The sequence below is a fragment of the Rhinolophus sinicus genome, chromosome 2, assembly GCF_057876585.1.
Source record: "Rhinolophus sinicus isolate RSI-liver-muscle chromosome 2, RSI-T2T, whole genome shotgun sequence".
In the NCBI taxonomy this organism is placed as follows: Eukaryota; Metazoa; Chordata; class Mammalia; order Chiroptera; family Rhinolophidae; genus Rhinolophus; species Rhinolophus sinicus.
The window spans coordinates 36,270,770-36,291,746 of record NC_142502.1 but is presented as its reverse complement, the minus strand read 5'-3'; the positions used below and the strand labels follow the sequence as shown (position 1 = coordinate 36,291,746).

General features: G+C 35.3%; 1 protein-coding gene across 2 annotated transcripts in view; it reads left to right on the top strand.

Moving 5' to 3' along the window:
- Positions 1 to 15,796, top strand: part of HSF2 (heat shock transcription factor 2) — a 29,324-nt gene extending 13,528 nt beyond the window's left edge. The window contains exons 5-13 of one of the 2 annotated variants that reach the window (XM_019740978.3): positions 14 to 89; positions 3,199 to 3,260; positions 4,177 to 4,264; positions 5,813 to 5,961; positions 6,351 to 6,590; positions 7,229 to 7,334; positions 11,528 to 11,581; positions 14,290 to 14,374; positions 14,799 to 15,796. In XM_019740978.3, coding sequence (XP_019596537.1) covers positions 14 to 89; positions 3,199 to 3,260; positions 4,177 to 4,264; positions 5,813 to 5,961; positions 6,351 to 6,590; positions 7,229 to 7,334; positions 11,528 to 11,581; positions 14,290 to 14,374; positions 14,799 to 15,091 — 1,153 coding nt within the window. In that variant the 3' untranslated portion in view covers positions 15,092 to 15,796. The remainder of the gene's footprint in view (positions 1 to 13; positions 90 to 3,198; positions 3,261 to 4,176; positions 4,265 to 5,812; positions 5,962 to 6,350; positions 6,591 to 7,228; positions 7,335 to 11,527; positions 11,582 to 14,289; positions 14,375 to 14,798) is intronic. The other variant, XM_019740979.3, reaches the window with a different exon arrangement.
- The last annotated feature ends 5,181 nt before the right edge of the window (positions 15,797 to 20,977 follow it).

The following is a 20,977-nucleotide window of genomic DNA, read 5'->3' as shown; positions in this document are numbered from 1 at the left end:
AATGACAACATAGTGAGAATGAGTCCCTTTGGAAGGAGGTGTCAGAATTACGAGCAAAACATGCACAACAGCAACAAGTTATTCGAAAGGTAAGCTTTCTATCCCATGAGCATAATCTGCATTTATTTAAAGAGTACCATTTGTGACAAAATGTGACAAAGTCTCTATTGAATAGTCAGTGATTGATCTTATATATTGGGTGCACAGATAGAAGTAAATCTATGAAATCAAACAAGTGTTAAGCCAAGTGTTATATATTCTTTTTAATAAAAAATTTATTAGCTAAATATGGTCATTCCATGTTCCCAGCTAATGTGTCATTAGCTTTTAATAAATGACCTTTTGCCTGATGTTACACTACCAATTTCTTACGTAATTTTTACTGTGAAGGACAGCGTTACTCTGGGTGTGTGTGTGTGTGTGTGTGTTTATTTTTTACTCTAAAAGGCAGTTTCAGAAGATAAATTACTAATATTTTCAAATGAGTTGACTAAATTATGAGTTGAAAAAAAATGAGTTATCAATGTATGTCATTGTTAGTCTGTGCAGAAAAGAAGTTAATATAGTATTGTAAAGTAAATCCTGGATATTAGTATCTGAGCTGAAAATTACTGGGGGATCCGAGAACCTCTCTGTTGCATTGTATCTTAGTAATTTAATTTGTTCATGTCAGCTTTCATATGTTAATAAGAGGTGAAACATAGAAGTAATTAAGGTAGCTATTTTTTGCTCATGAGTAAACTGGACTATTACGTTTAAGCAACAGGTTTTTTTGGGGGAAGGGAGAGTGAGAGCTTCAGCTTGTTCATGCTCAGAGGCCTTTAGCTAAAAATAGGGTTATGACTGACAGGACTTGTATCTAGTGGAGCAGGCTCAGAACAGAGATGAATGGTAGTTGCAGCCTTTGGCCTATAGTCAAGTGGATAATACTGTTTTGTTTTTTTTAAATCAGTTTGTAAGTAAAGGTTGAATGTTGAATTCAATTTTAAGTGTTTAATCCAAGTACATACATTTTCAGAACTTCCGCAGCTGATTCCAACATGCAGCCCTGTTAAAAATACCTGATTTAAAATGAAAAATGTACCTGAACCTATACTTTATTTTAAAAATCTGTTTTTCCTCTTCAGAAAACAATGTTTTTGTTAAATATTAAGTTACAGTACTCCGTAATTTGTTGTTGTTTTTTTTTTTCCTAAAGGCGAAGCTAGTTGGTAAAATACTTACGTAACATTTCAGTTTTTCATGAAAGCTAACATTCTATTTGCTCAGGTTTGAGTTTGAATCTTTGTGTTTTGATGGGGGTTAGGGAGCTTGCATAATGCATGAAGACAGCCGATAATTTTTTCTGTATTCCTGGAATTGGTTTCTAACTCTGCCATTTACTCTTTAGCCTTGGATTAACTGGAAATAATGTATGTGAGGCACCTCTTCTAGGACTTGTCAGGTACAGAAGTTAGATGCTGTAAATGTTAGGTGCCTCTCTTCTTCAGGTAATAAAGTCTGTACAGTGTGATGCAGAAGTGTAAAAAGAACTGAGATTTAGAACAAATTTCAGGAGAAATTTAGCCAGTGATTCGAGTTCTTATAAAGCCAACTACTAATGTTTTTAGAGTTTTCCCACAACACTTTTTTATAAATTAATAAAGTAATAGAAGTTGAATGATTTCATAGATAATCTTTAAACTTAAATGTTGTCTTTTTGTCAGCTCTCAGCATTTTCTTTTGAATAAGCAATTTAGTAGCTAACCTCCTTATACTCGAATGTTGTCTAACTCTTCAATTAAAATGTCTATATTTTTTCCTATGGGAAAGTTCATATTGATTGTAAGGCATACTGTTTAGTAGCCTTTTTTAGGGGAGAACACAATATTAAAGCAATACAGTATGTATTTTTAATTGACAATTCTCTGCTTTAATCATGTAATTACATTTCACAGAGCTTACAGAGAACTTTTGTGCAGACTCTATATTGTCCTCCAATCACTTTTGGCCTTTATTCACATCCTCGCAGTGATGACTGTTGTTCATAGTTCCCCATGTGATCCTCACTTTTTTAGCGCCTTCAGGAAGTTGATGATAATTTCATGGCATACCCTGAGCCAGTGGTTCTCATATCAGTCCACCTTGAGGGCTTGCTAAACACACATGTTGCTGGGCCCATCCTCAGAATTTCTGATTCAGCAGTTCTGGGGTGTGTCTAAGGATTTGCATATCGTTAAGTTTCTAGGCCAATGATGCTGGTCCATGGACCACACTTTAAGAAATACTGTCGTAAAATATGAAGGACTGTTGGCATGTCTTAATCTGTAATAGTTTTTCCTCTAACTTTAGTCACACTTCGAAGATTAAACCAGCTTCTCATGATTGTCAGCAGGAAGCTTTGACAGATGGTTAATATGTCAACAATTTTTCTAGAACTAGCCAATAAACTTATTCTAACTTGAAAATTTTATGATCTTTTCTAAGAAAATTGGCAATTTCTTTAGCCTCACAAACACCTGTTTTCTTTTTTGCATCATAATCTTCTTGAAAGAATTTTAAGTAAAAAGTTGGGATCTGTATCCAAGCATGCTTACTACTACTTATCACCGAAACAAATAACTGAACTGAATATTGGATAGATAAATGGATGGGTGGGTGAGTGGGTGAAAGGATGGATGGATGGATGGATGGATGGATGGATGGATGGATGGATGGATGGATGGATGGATCGATCAATCAGTCTTAGGCATCTCTTTATCCTAGGTAGTAGCAACTTTATCGCAGGTTATTATTTTGCCTGAAAGCTACCATGTTTCCCGAAAATAAGACCTAGCCAGGCAGTCAGCTCTAATGCGTCTTTTGGAACAAAAATTAATAGAAGACCCAGTATTATATTATACTATATTATACCCGGTGTTATATTACATTATATTATACTCCGTCTTGTATAAGACCCGGTCTTATATTAATTTTTGCTCCAAAAGACCCATTGTCCAGCTGATTGTCCAGCTAGGTCTTATTTTCGGGGAAACACGGTAGTATGTTTCTTTAGATATCAATTGTAAAAGATGCATCCAAATTTCAAATGTGTTAATAAATGAGAAGTTATGTGACTTAGAATAGAGGACATACAGTATTTGAATTAAGTTTATAAGACTGGTAATGTGGATTAAGAATTAAGGAGTCTGATGGAAAATATTTATATTTTTCTTTTAGATTGTCCAGTTTATTGTTACATTGGTTCAGAATAACCAACTTGTGAGTTTAAAACGTAAAAGGTAAGTTTTTATGATACAACATTTGACCTCTACACGGAGAAGTACAAATTTAACTGTTTAACCATGAATGGCCCACATTAGCTGAATGTAGGCCTATTGTCCTCGATGAACATTCCTCCCTTGTTAAATTATACTTACAACATTTCAGTAGTGTGTTATTTCCTAGTGCTGTCATCCTCTGTTCCTTTTGAGAGATGAGGATAGCCTAAATGGTCACTTTACAGACACACATACAGTTGATAAAAAATCCATTTTTCATTCACATTAGCAGTTTAATTTTGCATCAGAAGGCCTGAGGGAAGTTCTTTAAAAGAGGCCATGTCTTATTTGATTCCTCTTATGTTTAATCCAGTCATAACTGTCTTTAAAAGCCTGTGTGTCAACCGTGGGTTGTGATACCTATAAATGTCAGTAACTACCATTGTCAAAATTAATACATAAGAAGAGCAATAGACAAAGGAATAGTTGGAAGGAGAAAAAGATTATCTTGTAAGGCTAAGATTCTGGCAAAGCTTGGTTATGCTCACAGCTTATGCTGTGTCCTTAATTAACTCTACTTCCACTAACTAATTCGTACGATATTTTCTGTTTGTTTTTTACTATGTAAGTACAACTCATAAAGAGTTATATAGTTCAGTCAGCAAGAAGTATATCTAGAAAGAGTAATTTATTACATTTTTTTGTAACAAATGTAGTACAGATGAATGGAGAAATAAAAATCCTAGACACACTTGTCCCCCAGTTTCTGTTCCTAAGATACCGGTATAACCATTTTTAAGAGTTCCTTATGTATCCTTGCTAAAATTTTTTATTCATTAAAATGAGTGTGCTTATGTGTGGGTAAATTATTAGAAGCAGTTTAAATTCCTTGTATGTTTACTTCATTGAACTTCATGAATATCTTCTGATTTTTCAGGCCTCTACTTTTAAACACTAATGGAGCCCAAAAGAAGAATCTGTTTCAGCACATAGTCAAAGAACCAGCCGATAATCACCATCATAAAGTAATTTTTCAGTTAACTTCTATTTTTATTATCTCAAACTAAATTTTATTAATAGTATTTCATGCAGAGAAGTTTAGTGAGTAATACTCTAAGCTCATGCCCCAGCTTTATTAAATCATGACATTTTCATTATTTGCTTTAGATTATTTTAAGAAATAAACCATTATAAACATATGTAGTTGCCTCAATTGCCCGTTCCCAAGTTTGTTTTTCTTCCCATCTCCAGTTTTCCCTGTCACCTTGAGATAATCGCTATCTTGAATTAGTATTGATTATTCCCATGGTCATTTTATATGTGTGAATCCGTGAACAATATTTGGTGTTATTCTGCATATATCTAAACTTTATATATATAAATGATACTGTTTTGTATATATTTTTGTATTGTGGCTTTTTTTACTTGGTCTTGCTTTTGAGATTTATTAAACATAGAAAATTAGTTCATCTCAACTACTGTATGATATTAATTGAATATTATGATAATGTACTTAATGCTTTCATCTATTGGTTATTTTAAGTTTCCAACTTTTATTGTAAATGTGCACAGACTAGACTATTATTAACTATAGCAATTTGAAAAAATATTTTTATTTGCCTTCATTTTTGTCACAGGCTCTCTGGATAATTTGTCAAACTTACATCTGGTGACAAATTAGTTCAGTCCAGAGTCCAGACTTCTTTTACTATCTTATTATCATTGTTACTTTCAAATCTTAGATTTCTAAATACTGTTGGAGATTAATTATTAAAGTATCGAGATTTTTGTTCTCAGGAAAATCAGAGTTAACCTAACATCTGGTTCTTCCCACCACTGTTTCTAATCAAGCATATCTAACTGTTTCGTTTTTAGGATTGAAGTCAAATAAGAGAATGAAGATTTTTTAACTGGATTTATGTATTTTTAAGTACTTTACACCATTTGCCTTTTTATTATCTAGTGTTGAAATTTATAGATTTTTACATTATACTAATGACCTCAGTTTGAGAATTAAATGCATTTGGTCTGATACAGATTAAAAAAACCAAACAAAAAAAATCATTGCTAAAAAGCCAGTCTGACATTTAACTGTGGAATCGGTGAAGTTTTTGTTTGATCGTTTTTGTTTTTGTTTTGTCCTATTATTGAAACTACTTAATGAGTGAGAATAAAATAGGTGTCAGAGTAGCTTGAGATGAAATAGTCCCCCTCAGCACAGTGACCAGATGGTTATGCTTGAAATTTCTGGTGAAGTCCTAAGACTTTTTAAAAACTCTTTAAGTATAAAAAAATACTTTAAAATTTGAAGATCTTTCCATAAAATCTTCTGAGGCATAGCACCTTCACGGTCCCATACAGTTAAAAAAAAAAAAAAAAAGTGGAATGCAGAGAATATATACCTCATACCTCTGAATTGGTACTACTTCTAATTAGCATGTAAGTCCCAGAAGAACAGAGAACATACCTATTCTGCTTACTAAAAAGTAGGGTCCCAATTTGCATTTTTCAAATAATGTTTGGTAGTCAATATGATTTCATATTTTTGATATATTTTCTCTCTGATTTTTTAGGTTCCACACAGCAGGACTGAAGGTTTGAAACCAAGGGAACGGATTTCAGATGATATCATTATTTATGATGTTACTGATGATAACGCAGATGAAGAAAATATCCCAGTTATTCCAGAAACTAATGAGGATGTTATATCTGATACCTCCAAGTAAGGAGATTGTGAAATAAGATTTATGAAAATTCAAAACCACTTTATTCTTAGATAGACTAATACCTAACTTATATTTGGATTATTAAACTAAAAAGTTAAGCCAAATTATTCAACCAAATACACCCCCCCAGCAAAAAAAATCCCAACAAAAAAGTAACAAGAATTAATTTTGATTTTATAAATTTTGTAAACACCCTTAGTTGATTCTTTATGATGTTGTACTATATAAACTATCAATATTTGTGATTAAACTGCTTTCTCAAGAAATTTAAATTTTTTTGATATGTGGTTTGGGGAAAGAGTTTCCAACGAGAATGAATAGATAGAATTAATTTATTGAATTGGTCTGAAAATGTAATTGTTTCTTTCTCATATTGCTGATCTAGCTGTAGCCAGTACCCTGATATTGTCATTGTGGAAGATGACAATGAAGATGAGTATGCACCTGTCATTCAGAGTGGAGATCAGAGTGAAGCAAGCAGTGAATCCCTAAATTCAGGCAGTGATGCTACCAGCCCTCTCATGTCTAGTGCTGTCCAGCTAAATGGTTCATCTAGTCTGACCACAGAAGATCCCGTGACCATGATGGATTCCATTTTAAATGATAACATCAATCTTTTGGGGAAGTGAGTGTTCGTCTAGATGTTGTCTAAATTTATTTGTTTTCTTTGTTTACTTCACATATTCTATTTCTTTTTGAGTGATCTTCCTTTCAGAGTGTGAACCCATGCAGTCCACTTTTCTCGTTTGGTCAGGGCTGAACCCACAAATGCTGTTTTGAGAAGGATTTAATCATCCCAAGAGCAATCTAGAGATTTTCGTGGTAGTTCCTCAGATTTCTTTGGTGAAATACTTGTTTTGAATGTACATAAAGGATGTGTGATTGTATTTGTATTTTTATCAGGACTATAGTATAATATATCTTTATTAAGGAACTTATAGCATAAAAAAACAAGAAATTAGCAGCCATAACCAGTAATAAGAGGTTAAACATTTTATAATTTATAGTATAGAGGAAATAGATGAATCAAACTGTATTGTTGCAGAACCTTTTTTCTGTAAGTACTAAAGTTTTGTGTAAAGGCTGTGAGATTTCAACCAGATTTTCAGGAATCCCAATATTGAATAGGATCTCTTAAGGTTAAGAATTGGTAAATATTCAGTAGTTGCTAGGAATATTTTGCCTAGCTAGATTTCAATGTGATTTTAAACATGAAAACAAGGAAACCTAATATTTGATTTTTTAAAAATCTTTTTCCCTTAGGGTTGAGCTGTTGGATTATCTTGACAGTATTGATTGCAGTTTAGAGGACTTCCAAGCCATGCTGTCAGGAAGACAGTTTAGCATAGACCCAGATCTCCTGGTTGATGTAGGTACTTTGAATAATCTTTGCTGTACTGGCAGTTTGTGTATTTGTGTATATTATTTATAAATCAGTACGTCATTTTCTTGTATTCTGCACTGTTTTTGCATTTTCTTTTTTTTAAATGAATGTTTTTGTTTATCAGAAAGAGTGAACAGATGGGTTCAGGACAATGAAGGAGGGTAATCACTACCTTCCTCTGAGCAGCAGTTCAGTTAATCCCCCTGTAACAACATATTACTCCGTTCAACAGTACTGCTAAATCCCGGTCTTGTCTGGACTTGTCGCTGTGTTATGTTTTGCTCTAGAATAAATTGTCATTGAATAGAAATTGATGGAAATTAGTAATAGAGATACTTAGCCAGGAAACAGCATGGAGATTCTTCTTAACTTTAGAAATGTATGTTTCCCACTCAAATGTGTTATATTTGCTATGTTTTTAAAATGTTTGTGTCCTGTGTCCTGAGGTTCCCGTTCCAGTCCCCACCTTTATGATTTTGACTCCAGTGTTGTCTGGTGTGTGAAGCTTTATATACCATTGCTGGCACTACCCACCTTTCTTGTTCTCTTCTTTCCTGTTCTATCACCCCTCTTTCCCTTTACTTAAAGCTTCCTGCATGGCCTGTTCCCATCCAGGTGAATCTGTTTCTCCTCATTTTCATTTCCTGTTGTGAACATGTTTTTTCCTTTATCCCGAAAGTTTTGTTGTTCCTTTTTTTGTGTTTCTTTCCTAAAATGCAGCTTTTCTCATGTCAAGCTTCTACAGTCTTGTCCTTTTAAGAGCTTCTCAATGAGGCTAAAAGGAATTAGTCCTTACTCTTCAATCTTAATTTACCACCTTATACTTCTGCTTCTTAGAAGTCTTTGTGTCGCATAACTTTATGTTTTCCAAATCATGAGTGCCTCCCACAGGATTGATTTCACCTTCCTTGAAGATTTCCTTTCCGTGCTGACCTATGTTACTGTCTTAAGTGAATTCAACATCCATGTTACTGACCTACTGCAACTTGTTAACAGTAACTTGGCTTCTTGATTCTATCAGTTTTGTCCCCATTCTGAATCCAGGGACCTTATAGAATATCTGTCCCTTAGATCACTAAGGAAGAAATAAAATCCCGTAATTCTGACCCTCTACAAATCCTTGCAGTCTTCAACTAAGCTATTTTAATTCAACTTAGGGACATTTATCACAGTTGATTGTCCTTAAGACCTCATCCAGCCAACTGTTTGTTGTTCCCTGTTCACAGAGGGTAGTTAGCCCTTGTCCTCTCATAAGGTGTGGAATCTCATATCCTTTCTTCTTAGAGAAGGTACGTAGTTCATCTTCAAAGCCAATTTGTACAGCTGTTCTCTGCCTCTCTAGTTTTCTGTCTCTATCTTTTATATTTCCCATCTGCCTTCAATAGGTACAAATCTTCCCCATCTTTAAAAAAAAACACTTCAACGTGTTGCTCTGCTCATTTACCATTCTGTTTCTCTAATCCTTTCACTCACTTAGAAATAATTGGCTATATTTGTTACTTCTTTTTTACTCTATATTTTTGAAACTATTATTGCCTTGTTTATTTACTCTAAGCCTGTGCTGTCTAGGTTTATCCATAGGAAGTACATTGTGTTTTTTTGTTTTTTTCCAAATTAGGTCACTGGGTTAGTGGAAGAAGGTTTGTTTTGAATCAAATTTGGGTTCCATTTTTGGCTCATGTTACTTACTAAACTTGGGAAAGTGAACCTCTCTTGCTCAGTTTTGCCATCTGTAAAGTGTGGCTAATGCCTAACATGAAGGGCTGTTGTGAGGATTATAAAGGAGTTAACAGTATTGATTTTAGAAGCACTGGGACCTCTTTGTTCTCTTCCTGTTCCCCTAACTATCCTCTACGTCCTCTTAAGAGCTTTTATTTTTCCTGCTCTCTTCTATTTGTGGGTATTCCTCAAAGTATCTGGTCTTTTATCCTCTTTAGTTTTCTCTACCTCTCTTCCTTTTCTATTCTTCTTTGAAGGATTTGGGCTTGTAGGATTGCTCCCAAATAGATATCTCCAGCTTTTGATATTTTTAAAAGTAAACTTTACTTGAATTCTAATTCCATGCCGTTGGGATCATCAGTTAAATCTTGTCTTAGATATTTGTGTTTAACACCAAACTTTTCTTTATTCTTTAGCTACCCTTTTCAGCCTTCTTATTTTCTGTAGTGGTATCAGACTTCTTTTCACTCGCCCAGGATAGTAATCACAGAGTCATCTTGGTTTCCTTATCTTTTATCTCATCATTCACCAAGTCGTGTGTGTTTTCCAAAATAACATTCACAAGACATCCCTGCTTTCTGTTTCCACTCTTGCCTCTCTTATTCAAGACCTTCATTAGTTCATCTTTGAATTATACTGTATTGTCATAAATAAAAAAAATACACTCGTAGGTTGTCTTGTTCTCTGGATGACAAAGATGGTAAGGACATAAATAAGTATGCCGAAGAGTTCATGGGTTCCCTTTGCAAAGTTCGGTACTGAGTGACCCAGTGTGGAATCAGCCAGAGAGGCCTGGCCTTAGAATTCAATAACTCTGTCAGCTCCCACATATTACCTACTTTTTTCTACTTCATACCATACATCTGGGAACACATGAAGGTATCCTTGACTCAATGCATGGGGTGGGGGGCGGCGACAGGGCAAAGGATGAATGAGGAGCTTACACTGCTGTCCCTCCTCATGTGCCACTCTCAGTAGGACAAAATATGGTCAGGCCTCGAAGGCAGTGCAGGCTGAACTGGTAGAGACTGGCACTCATGTCTGGTAGCTATCCACTCTTAAGGAACTGAGTCTCTTCCTTTTTGTAGATCAGTAGGTGATATGAAAGGCATGAAAGTTCATGAAAGGAAAGGAAAAGCTGAGGATATTTTTAGGGCTACCATGAATGTGGAAATTAGAGGAGTCAAGGTCTAGAGGGTAGATGGGGAATCTGCCTGTGGCCTCTGCATTTCATTGTATCTTGTGAACCATTTGGTGTGCTCATTCTCTTAAAATGCTATCACTATGCTTAATTGCTTAGGCCATTCTCACCGCTCTTATTGCTGGCAGAATGTGGTCTTGTCTCCTGAGCGGACTTTCTTTACTTTTAGAACCTTATGTATACAACTTACTATTTAACTCAGAACTTCTGTGTTATTTGGGTTGGTCGACTTAGTCCTTCTGTGTTGTTCTTATTGCAATAAAAATGTAGTCTTCCCTCTATTCTCTCCTTACCAAGTCCTAACCAGTCCCCAGGGACTGACTGATAACCTGTCTCATAGTTTCATCCAGACCTTTTGTTTCATCGTGTGTGTGTGTGTGTGTGTGTGTGTGTGTGTGTCTGTCTGTCTGTCTGTGTCCGTCTGTCTGTGTCTTTTCCTCTTTTCTCTTAACTCTTTAGTACTGTTGAGCTCCGCCATCCATTATTATTAAAATATTGGATTGTATCTGATCATATGTTGCTATTTGATGTTGTTCTTATCTTGTCCTTTAGATTGTAAGCTCCCGGAGAGCAGGAATAGTGTCTTCATCTTGTATTCTTCATGATGTCAATTATTTCTTATATGCTCAATAAATCCCTATGGAATGAATGACATTGAAGCTTATGCTTTGAACAAAAGTTATGTCTGTAAACTGGCTGGACTGAGGAGTGCAGTAAGCAGTGGCCTCGGCATTTATGGCTCCCTTGCTAGGTGAGGTGTAAAGACCCAACAAGGAGGTATGTCATTTGGCCAGAGGGCTCCACTTGAGGTACAATCTAGGAGCCGCTGCCATAGAGCAGATTCTATACATTTACTACATAATTAGCAAATAGTCAGTGAGAGCTTAGTGTCAGAGCAAGGAACTCAGTCCTGGTTGCCACTTGAGGCCAAAGCTGTTTAGGGAGGAAAAAAATACAGGGAATGAAGGAGAGGGGAGGAGCAGAAAACCACCATTTGTGTCTCAAGTGATTTATGCCGTAGGTCTATAGAGAAACTCTTACAACATCTAATGCATGGGCTAGCTTCTTCTGCTTTGTTTGTTTGTTTATTATTCTTTCTGCTTTTCTCTTCCAAATTTGTTTTAAAGGAAGTACAGAAACTTCCTAGTGCAGGAGCTACATCTCTTCATCCAGCACAGCTTTATAAAAAATTTGAACACACAGTTAAATTTTTTTCAATATTTTTTAATCTTATCATCTTTCTTGTTTGGTCTTTCAGCTTTTCACTAGTTCTGTGCAGATGAATCCCACAGATTACATCAATAATACAAAAGTAAGTTTTAATTCATGTTGCTCAGGACCCATAGCTGTAAGAATCTGAAAAAAGTCCTAGTAAGTAGAAAGCATTATCACTCCCAGTTACAAAAAGCATTTTATACTCTTACCTGATATATGTGATCAAGATAGTAAAATTCCAGATGAAAATTAGCTTTTGATTATGGGGTGAATCATTGCCCAATTCTACTGGCACTTGTGTAGTTAACTGCCAGTAAGAAATCAGCCCTCAGAGTGCTGGGAGATCACCTGATTAAACTTGGCATGTTCAGGTATATCACTGAAATCTATTAAAATACAATTTCTACATGTTTTATGTGCTTCGTTGTACATTTTATTTCTATAAACTTCTCAGCATTTTTTATTAAGAATTTACTGGTACTGATATTCTTAAATAAGTTTATTTTGTGAGCATATAGTATAAAAGCTAAGAGATTTGTACTGATAGTAGGTAAAGCAATTTGAAACAGTGAAGTATGGATTTGGATTTTTTAAAGTAACGGTCTTTGTTATTTAAATGTATAGGAACACCAGTTGGGATTAGTAAGTGTTGACAAGAAATTCTTTGGAACTGGTTTTTAATGAGTAAGAAGGACATTCTGAGGTTGTTAAAACAGACATTTAGAAATCATTCTGTTAACTTTTATTGGTTTGAATAACTATACACTCCATTTATTTTGCATTTATACCAAGTTGTATAGTAATCCCTATTTTTCACTGAATACAAAGGTAATTCAAGTTTTCTGAAATTTGTACAGATTCTAGATTAGTAGAATCAAAACTTTAATTATAGTCTAAAAATGGATATATATCAAATAAATATGATTGTAGTGAAGGGGTGCAATTGTTCTAGCTATTATCATATGTGAGGATAGGCTGATCAGATTTTCTACTTTTTCAGCTATAGCTGGGTAATGTAGAGTTGAAAGAAATTGTGAATTTTTCAACTCGAAAGCTGATTATACATTCAGTTTTGGATGATTTATATCAGGGGTTAGCGTACTTTTTCTGTAAAGGCCAGTTGGTAAATTATTTTAGGTTTTGCAGGCCATGTCTCTGTCATAACTACTCAACTGCAATTTTAGTGCAAAAGCAGCCATAGTACATAAAAGAAGGAGTGTAGATGTGCTCCAGTAACATTTTATTTACAGAAACAGAGTGCTGAATTTGGCATATGGACCATAGATTTCCTAGATTTATGTTGTAAGATTCTATGGATCAATTCAGCACTGTGTTTCAGTAAGTCTGATATTATTGAATGTTAGATCTTAAATGGAATGAACCCATAGCATGCATTCATTTAGTGAATGTGATGTACTGCTTATTGGTAGACATTGAGTCATTTTTTATTCTTTGATCATCCTCCTTATTCCAAAAACCAGTAGCTTAAATACAGTTTTCAGAGATAGCAGTTAAACAGAAAATTGCATATTGCTCTATAATACTACAGGAAAATTATGTTTGAGAGTTCTAGAATCTTTATAGTTCTAAAATCTAGATTAATGTTTTTACATAATTGGCACATCAAACTATTATTTGCTCATGACAGATGTTATATGACATGGATAACAAAGCTCTTTTCTAATAAAGCAGGATACTTCATACTCCTCAGTACAGAAATCTTAAGTGGCCGCTACTAATAAAGAAGAATTTGCATGGGAGATGAAACCCATGTGTCATCCTAGTTCTCATATGTTTTAGAGTAGCAACAATAGCATCCTTGGAAAAATACCTATTTTAGGAAGTATACAGATAAAAATGGTATTATTGCTTTAATGTTTATTGTGAATGCTAAATGAGAAATACTTTTGTGTAAATTTTTGATAAGGTATAAGTAATTTTTATTATATCTTGGGGTCATTATCTCAGAATCCTGGAAAGTTGTACTACTTCATTTTTATGATGAATATCAGAGGAATTATAGGAATTAGTATGTTTGTTACACCATATATACTTAACCAGCATGCAGATATTTGGGACTTAACAGCTATTCAGGAAAAATTGTGAACCTTTGCACATCAATTTGAACACCGTTGAAAAGAGCACTGAAGAATTTAACAGCATTAAAGATTTAATCCCCTTACAATCACATGTAAGGAGAGAAGACAGTGGTTGAAAGAAGCAATTTAAATGACAGAAAAGAACTGAAAGAGCCACAAAAATGAAGTGTGAAGAACCATCACCTCAACTTTGAGGCTTCCAAATATAGGGATGAATAGTTTTAAGGATGTCACCATGTTATCCTGAACTACTCTAAATATGTTCACTTATGCTAATATTCTGTTTGTGAATGAGGAGAATTGTGTAATACATTTTTAATCAAAATTGTTTAAAATGGGTTTGTTTAAAGAATTATCTCTTAATTAGAAGTTTGAAACCAGCCATCTTGGATTCATTCCCATCTTTTATCCTTGACACGTTCTGTCTATTCTACTGTTGAAATGCTACCTTTCTTTTCGTGCTGATTGTCATCCTAGTTCAGGATCTTTGTTTCGTCTACTGATGACATCAACAGTTAACCAGTCTTGTTACCTGCCCTCATATCTCTTTCTCTCTCTAGTCTTATCTTTCCTGATGCTTCCCCTTCCCATATGTTTCAGATAATGTACCAATATTCACATACTGTACCAGTTCATTATTTTTTTTGCTATTTTCAGGAACATGAAAAATATGAAACAAGTATTTTTATATTCTTTTCTCTTTTAGTCTGAGAATAAAGGATTAGAAACTACCAAGAACAATGTAGTTCAGCCAGTTTCAGAAGAGGGAAGAAAATCTAAACCGAAAACAGGTAATTATAAATGTAGTACTAGTTTCTCTAGGTTTTTAAGATTAGGAGTCCTATGTAATGTAAGCCAAGGAAGGTCTTGAAATACTTAACAATGGATCACAGAATGTGCTGGTCTCAGTTCTATGCATGATGTACCAAGATTCCAGCATAAAAAGAAATTTGAATCAATGAGCTCTTAAAATTTAAGTCATGTTTGTTTTTTCTATTTAACTTTAGAACTGAAATAACCCTCACTTCTTAATTGTTAAATAAAAGACTATAACTTTTCTGACTTAAGCATTTTTTAATTTACTGATAAAATATGTTTTGCTATATGAGGTTAGTGGTTGCATATATGCACATCTCTGTTTCTGTTTTTTCCACCTTCAGCTTGAATGCTGTGTAAGCTGGTGATAAAAGAGCATTTTTCTAATCTTTATTACAGATAAGCAGCTTATCCAGTACACTGCCTTTCCACTTCTTGCATTCCTCGACGGGAACCCTGCTTCTACTGTTGAACAGGGGAGCACGGCTTCATCAGAAGTTATGTCCTCTGTAGATAAACCCATAGAAGTTGATGAGCTTCTGGATAGCAGCCTGGACCCAGAACCAACCCAAAGTAAGCTCGTTCGCCTGGAGCCATTGACTGAAGCTGAAGCTAGTGAAGCCACACTGTTCTATTTATGTGAACTTGCTCCTGCACCTCTGGATAGTGATATGCCACTTTTAGATAGCTAAATTTCCAAGAAGTGGACTCTACATGTATATATTCATCAAAATGATGAACTATTTATTTTAAAGTATCATTTGGTACTTTTTTTTTGTAAATTGCTTTGTGTTGTTTAATCAGATACTGTGGAATCAAAAGCATCTGCTTTTCTCACTAACTACACACTCTTGCAAAGCTTTTAGATGTTACTCAGCTATGTAGGTACACAAGATTTAATGCACATTGTTGGCATATCTTTAAGTTGGATTCAGATGGGCATTTTTCTCCAATTGTAGTAAATTGGATTTATTTTTTACATATAAGCCCATTAACTCCAGTTAAACTTTTGTTTGTTTTACTTGTTTGATGCTATTTGTTTGCATTGAGTGTAAGTCACTAAAACTAATGGTAGAACTCCTAAAGCTTTCTCTGTTCCAGTTACTTTTACTAAGTATTTTTCACTTATTTCTAAAACTGGGAACATAAAGTGCCTGTATCTTGTAAAACTTCATTTGTCTCTCTTGGTTCAGAGAAGTTCATTCATGTTCAGCAGAAAAGGCAAAGTATCCCTGAGTGCTTGCTGTCTGATATGGTTCCAGTTCCATATACATAGAAAGAAAATGGGGATGGGATGGCGCCGGCCCCATCCACCTCGTTGGACTAGTTTTAAGTTTTTCGGTTTGTTTTTTTTGAACCATAATATTTAGTGAAATAAATCTAATGAATGTTGCATATTAGTGTCTGTTATGTGTCTTCTTTGGAGGTGACACCCACATGTAACATTTTTTTCTTTTCATAAGAAGTAGATAGACTTAAACTGTAAACTGCGTCTGTTGTCTGTTACTTTTAACATATGAGTTACACCAAGATCTTTGTGCCTCATCTCAAAAGATAGACTGTGTATTGCCACAAGGGAGGAATATAATGTCTCTAAGCTTAAAGTGCTTTGCAGTTCTTTGTTTAAAAATTATACTGGCTTGCTTTCTATGTTTTTAATAAAGAACTGAGAAGAGTATGTCTTTCATTGTCCCAAATGAGGAAAGAACATTATCACTGGATGCCACCAAGGGCCTACAATTTTTGTTCTGAGAGAAGAGAAACAGATCACTTCCTCTCTTCTGAACAGGTGCTCAGAAGTATTATAAAGACTTAATGCGAGGCCATGCCACCTCTTTTATCACTTGAAGAATTCTACCTTCAGGCAGGGACGGGAAGCAGTACAGTTAATATCTGAATATTTGATAGGGCTACTTGATGAGGAATTTCAAAGATGGCTTCCCTATTGGCCATATTCTGTCCCTTGATATCTTGAATTTCTTTCACTATGATGTAAAAATTAAAACTAAATCCTAATGCAGTGGGATAGGAAATCCTTCTGTAGCAGATCCTAAACTACTTGGCTCAAACAGTGGGAATTTGGTGAACTAATTACCTCAGAACAGTTTTCTGCATAAGCTGTAGAGGTCACTTTCCTAAAGGTTTTTATTTTATTATTAAATTTATTGAGGTGACACTGGTTAATAAAATTATGTAGGTTTCAAGTGTACAGTTCTGTAGTACATCATCTGTATATTGCATCGTGTGTTCACCCAAAGGCAAGTCTTCAGTCACCATATAATTAATACCCTTTATAGCCTTTTCTACCTCCTCCCCAGCCCCTTCTCCCTGGTAACCACTAAACTGTTGTCTGTGTCTATGAATTTTTGTTGTTTGTTTTTTGTCTTGTTCACTTGTTGCTTTTCAGTTTTATAACCCACATATGTGTGAAATCATATGGTTCTTGACTTTTTCCATCTGACTTATTTTGCTTAGCATGATAATCTCAAGATCCATCCATGCTGTCACAAGTGGCAGTATTTCATCTTATGGCCGAGTAGTATTCCATTGTATATGTGTACCGCTTTACCACTCATCTATCGAAGGACACTTCGTTGTTTCCAAGTCTTGGCCACCGTGAACAATGCTGCAATGAACATAGGGGTACATATATCTTTACAGATAAATGTCTTTCAAATTTTTCAGGTAGATAGGAGAGGGATTCCAGGGTCATATGGAACGCTGTTCTTAATTTTTTGAGGCATTTCCGTACTGTTTTCCAGAGTGTCTGTCCAATTTACATTCCCACCAGCAGTGTGTAAAGGTTCCTTTTTCTCCACAGCCTCTGCAACACTTGTTACTGTTTCGTTGATGATAGCCATTCTAACAGGTGTGAGGCGGTATCTCTTGGTTTTAATTTGCATTTCCCTCATAGCTAGTGAACATTTTTTCATAATCTGTTGGCCATTTGTATATCCTCTTGGGATAAGTGTCTGTTCCGATTCTAGGCTCATTTTTTAATTGGATTTTTTGTTGTTGTATTTGTTCTTTATAGAATTTGGATATTGACTCCTTATCGGAGGTGTTGTTTGCAAATACCTTCTCACATTCTGTTGGTTGCCATATGTTGTTGATGGTTGCTGTGCAAAAGCTTTTTAGTTTGATATAGTCCCATTCATTTATTTTTACTTTACTTCCCTTTGAGATCAAATTCATAAAATCCTCTGTAAGACAAAGGTCCATAAGTTTAGTACCTGTATTTTCTTATTATGTATTTTATTGTTTCCATTTTCAGTCAATTTTTGTGTAAGGTGACAAATGGAGAAAAGAAATCCTCTTCAAAAAATAGTGCTGGGTAAACTGGCAAGCCCTAGAGATTTTAAGATGAGAAGCATTTAGAGATGGAGAGATAACTTTAGAGATTTTTTTTTCTCCCCATTCCTTCCTCACTGGGATATAATCCAGTTCTTGGGGACGTTTTGGAGCTCTAGAAGTATTCTAAAAATAATTTGGAAAAACTTTACATCCACTAGTACTTCTTAAATTGACATTTTAAGATTTTCATTTTAGGTTTAAATAGTTCAAGCAATTTAGGATATTTTAATAACTACTATTTAAAATAAAGTGCCTTGGTAAGATTCAGAATGAAAAAGAGGTGTATCTTTGTTGTCGTAATGTGAAAAGAATAATTGATAAGAGGGACGATACTTAGTCCTGAGGCATCTTTTCAGGCAGATCAACTTTAGGAAACAGTACACATGGAATTTGAAGATCTGGGAACTGATTCCTGTAAAAAGAATTTAGCTTGTGTTTACCAGAGGAAGTCTGTGTGTACTATGAAAAACAAATACCACCATATGAAGACATCCCACCTCCAACTTTCTTTTGCCTCTGAGAGATAAAAGTAGGGCCATCGGAGATAGCTTATGACTTAGAGCTAAATGTTCTTTTAGGTTGTGTCACTACAGCAGGTCCTCAGATAACATTTCTTTCAATGTTGTTTGTTGCAAAGTTGATGAGAAAAACAGTTAATTCCGGGGCAAGGCCACTCTGTAGAGATTGCATTCTCCATGCCTGCATTGGTTTTCTCCAGGGGCTCGTTTCTTCCCACATCCCAAAGATGTGCACGTGAGGTGAATCAGTGTGTCCGAATTGTCCCAGTTGAGTGAGGGTGTGTGTGTGAGTCGCCCTAAGATTGAAGGGCATCCTGTCCAGGGTGTGTTCCCGCCTTGCACCCTGAGCTGCTGGAATGGGGTCTAGTCACCTGTGATTCTGAACTAGAATAAGTGGGTTGGAAAATATTTACAGTGGTACCTCGGTTTCTAACGTAATCTGTACTGGAAGAGTGTTCGAGTTCTGAAACATTCGAAAACCAAGTCACGGTTTCTCCATAGAAAGTAATGCAAAATGGATTAATCCATTCCAGACCTTTAAAATCAATCCCCAAACCTGCAAATTTAGTATAAATTTTACTATTAAATAATACCATAGATCCATAAAATTTACGGTGTTCATAAACTGAAATGTTCGTCAATGGAGACGTTCGAAAACCGAGGTACTGCTGTATCTTGTTTTTGTTAATCTTTCTCAAATGTATATATAGCACATTTATTTCAATGTTTAATATTGGAAGTGTTTCAGGTCCTTAGAAGTTTGGTGATTTTTTGTGACCAGAAATATGCTGTAGTAACTTAAATCTTGTTTATATCAATTAACCCATGGTAAAATTGATTTTGTTTTGTGTTGTTTCGCTTAAAATCACAGTTTCCAAGAACCTGTGGGTGATGTTAAGTGAGGACTTCCTCTGTGTGTTTTATGTGGGTGGTGTACTCAGGAGTTTAGAGGCTGAAGTGGGAGAACAAAAGGTCTGCAGACTGGGAAAATGACCAAGTGACACTTATTGTGATGAACATATACAATGCTACATTTAAGAATTAGCTCTTAGACCTTTGTTTCAAGCATACATGAAATCTTTTTTTGAGAATTGGTTGCACATTAGGCTATAAAGCAAATCAGCAAAATTTCCAGGAATTGTTATCAAACAGACTACAATACAGATAAGTTACACCTTGACAATTCTGAGGAATACTGGCCTGGTATTTTGTAGTGTCTCCCTCAGTGTGTGGTTACCAGATGCTTTTTCCATGATTACACAGGGATTATGGGTTTGTGGGAGGGAAAACTACAGAGGTGAAGTGCCATTTTCCACATCAGAGGCATGCTGTCAACCTGACTTCACTGTTAACCTTGACTTAGTGGACTGAACCGTCAAAAGGAACATTTTTATGAGCCCAAAGGTTCTACGATACCTCCTATGCTGTCTCAGAAACAACCCAGGCATCCCATGGCATCACTACCTACACCATCAGTCTCTTATGTATCCCTGTCTGCCAGCCCATACCTATTTTTTACTTATCTGCTTCTTTATTAGGTGAGTCAACACCATATATATATATATATATATATCCTATTGGTTCTGTTTCTCTGGAGAGCCCTAATAAACTCATTAAAAAATGAACTCTTTATCCTATATCCTAGAACAATCTTTATACTATATCCTAGTGAAGGAATGGGGATTCTTTCAGAGCTGTCACAGGGCAGTAATAAAGGTGTAACACTGGCCAAAGACTGACAAATCAGACATAGGACAGCAAGACAGAAAATTGAAACATTTAAGGTCTTTTAAAAATTGATAAATTGAAGCTAATCAAAATTAAACACTTTTGTTCTGCAAAAGATCTTAAGAGAATGAAAAGACAAAGCTAGACTGGAAGAAAATACTTGCAAACTATACACTTGATAAAGGACAAGTATCTAAAATATATGAATAACTCAAAACTCAACAGTAATAATCTAATTAGAAAATGCTCAAAAGACACAAATAGACATTTCACTGAAGACATCCAGATGGCAAATATGTACATGAAAAGATAGTCAACGTCATTAGCCACTTGCGAAAGGCAAATTAAAAACCACAATGAACGTTGAGGCAGGCTCCACACAGGGACAATGGCTGCTGTCTCTCTAGCCCTCGCCCCATAGTGACACAACTCAGTCTTTACCCGTTATCTCTGGTGCCTCTTGAGTTGCCACCCCTTCACCGGAGACCAGATTGCAACTTGAGAATGGTGTAATGGAGGGAAACCTGACTTTGAATTTCAGAAGTATACAAAAAGGGAAAGGAGACAGTGTCATGTTGAAAGACAGTTGGCATCTGAGATGGGAGAAAAAAATCCGCTATGAGTAATTCCAATGACCTATTCCAGAAGTTGAAGTGATAGTTAATCCCTGTGATTCAAAGCAAATGTCCAAAATAAGTGAAACACAGATATTTGCCACTCCTACTAAAGTTTTCAGGCCATTATCTCCTTGTTAAGGGAAGGCAACCCGGTATGTTTGAATCCCATGCCCGAAGTGAGCTGCATCCATAAAATACTTAGTCACCTCTGATTCTGCGAGTCAAGATTTGTTACGTGTTTATAAATGGAGCTAATAATGGATCTTTGCTTTCTAGTACTTTTAGTGAATTGTAGTGATACATGTCATTATCAATAACATTTATAAAGTGTCCTGCATATCAGCATGATTGCTTGTATCAA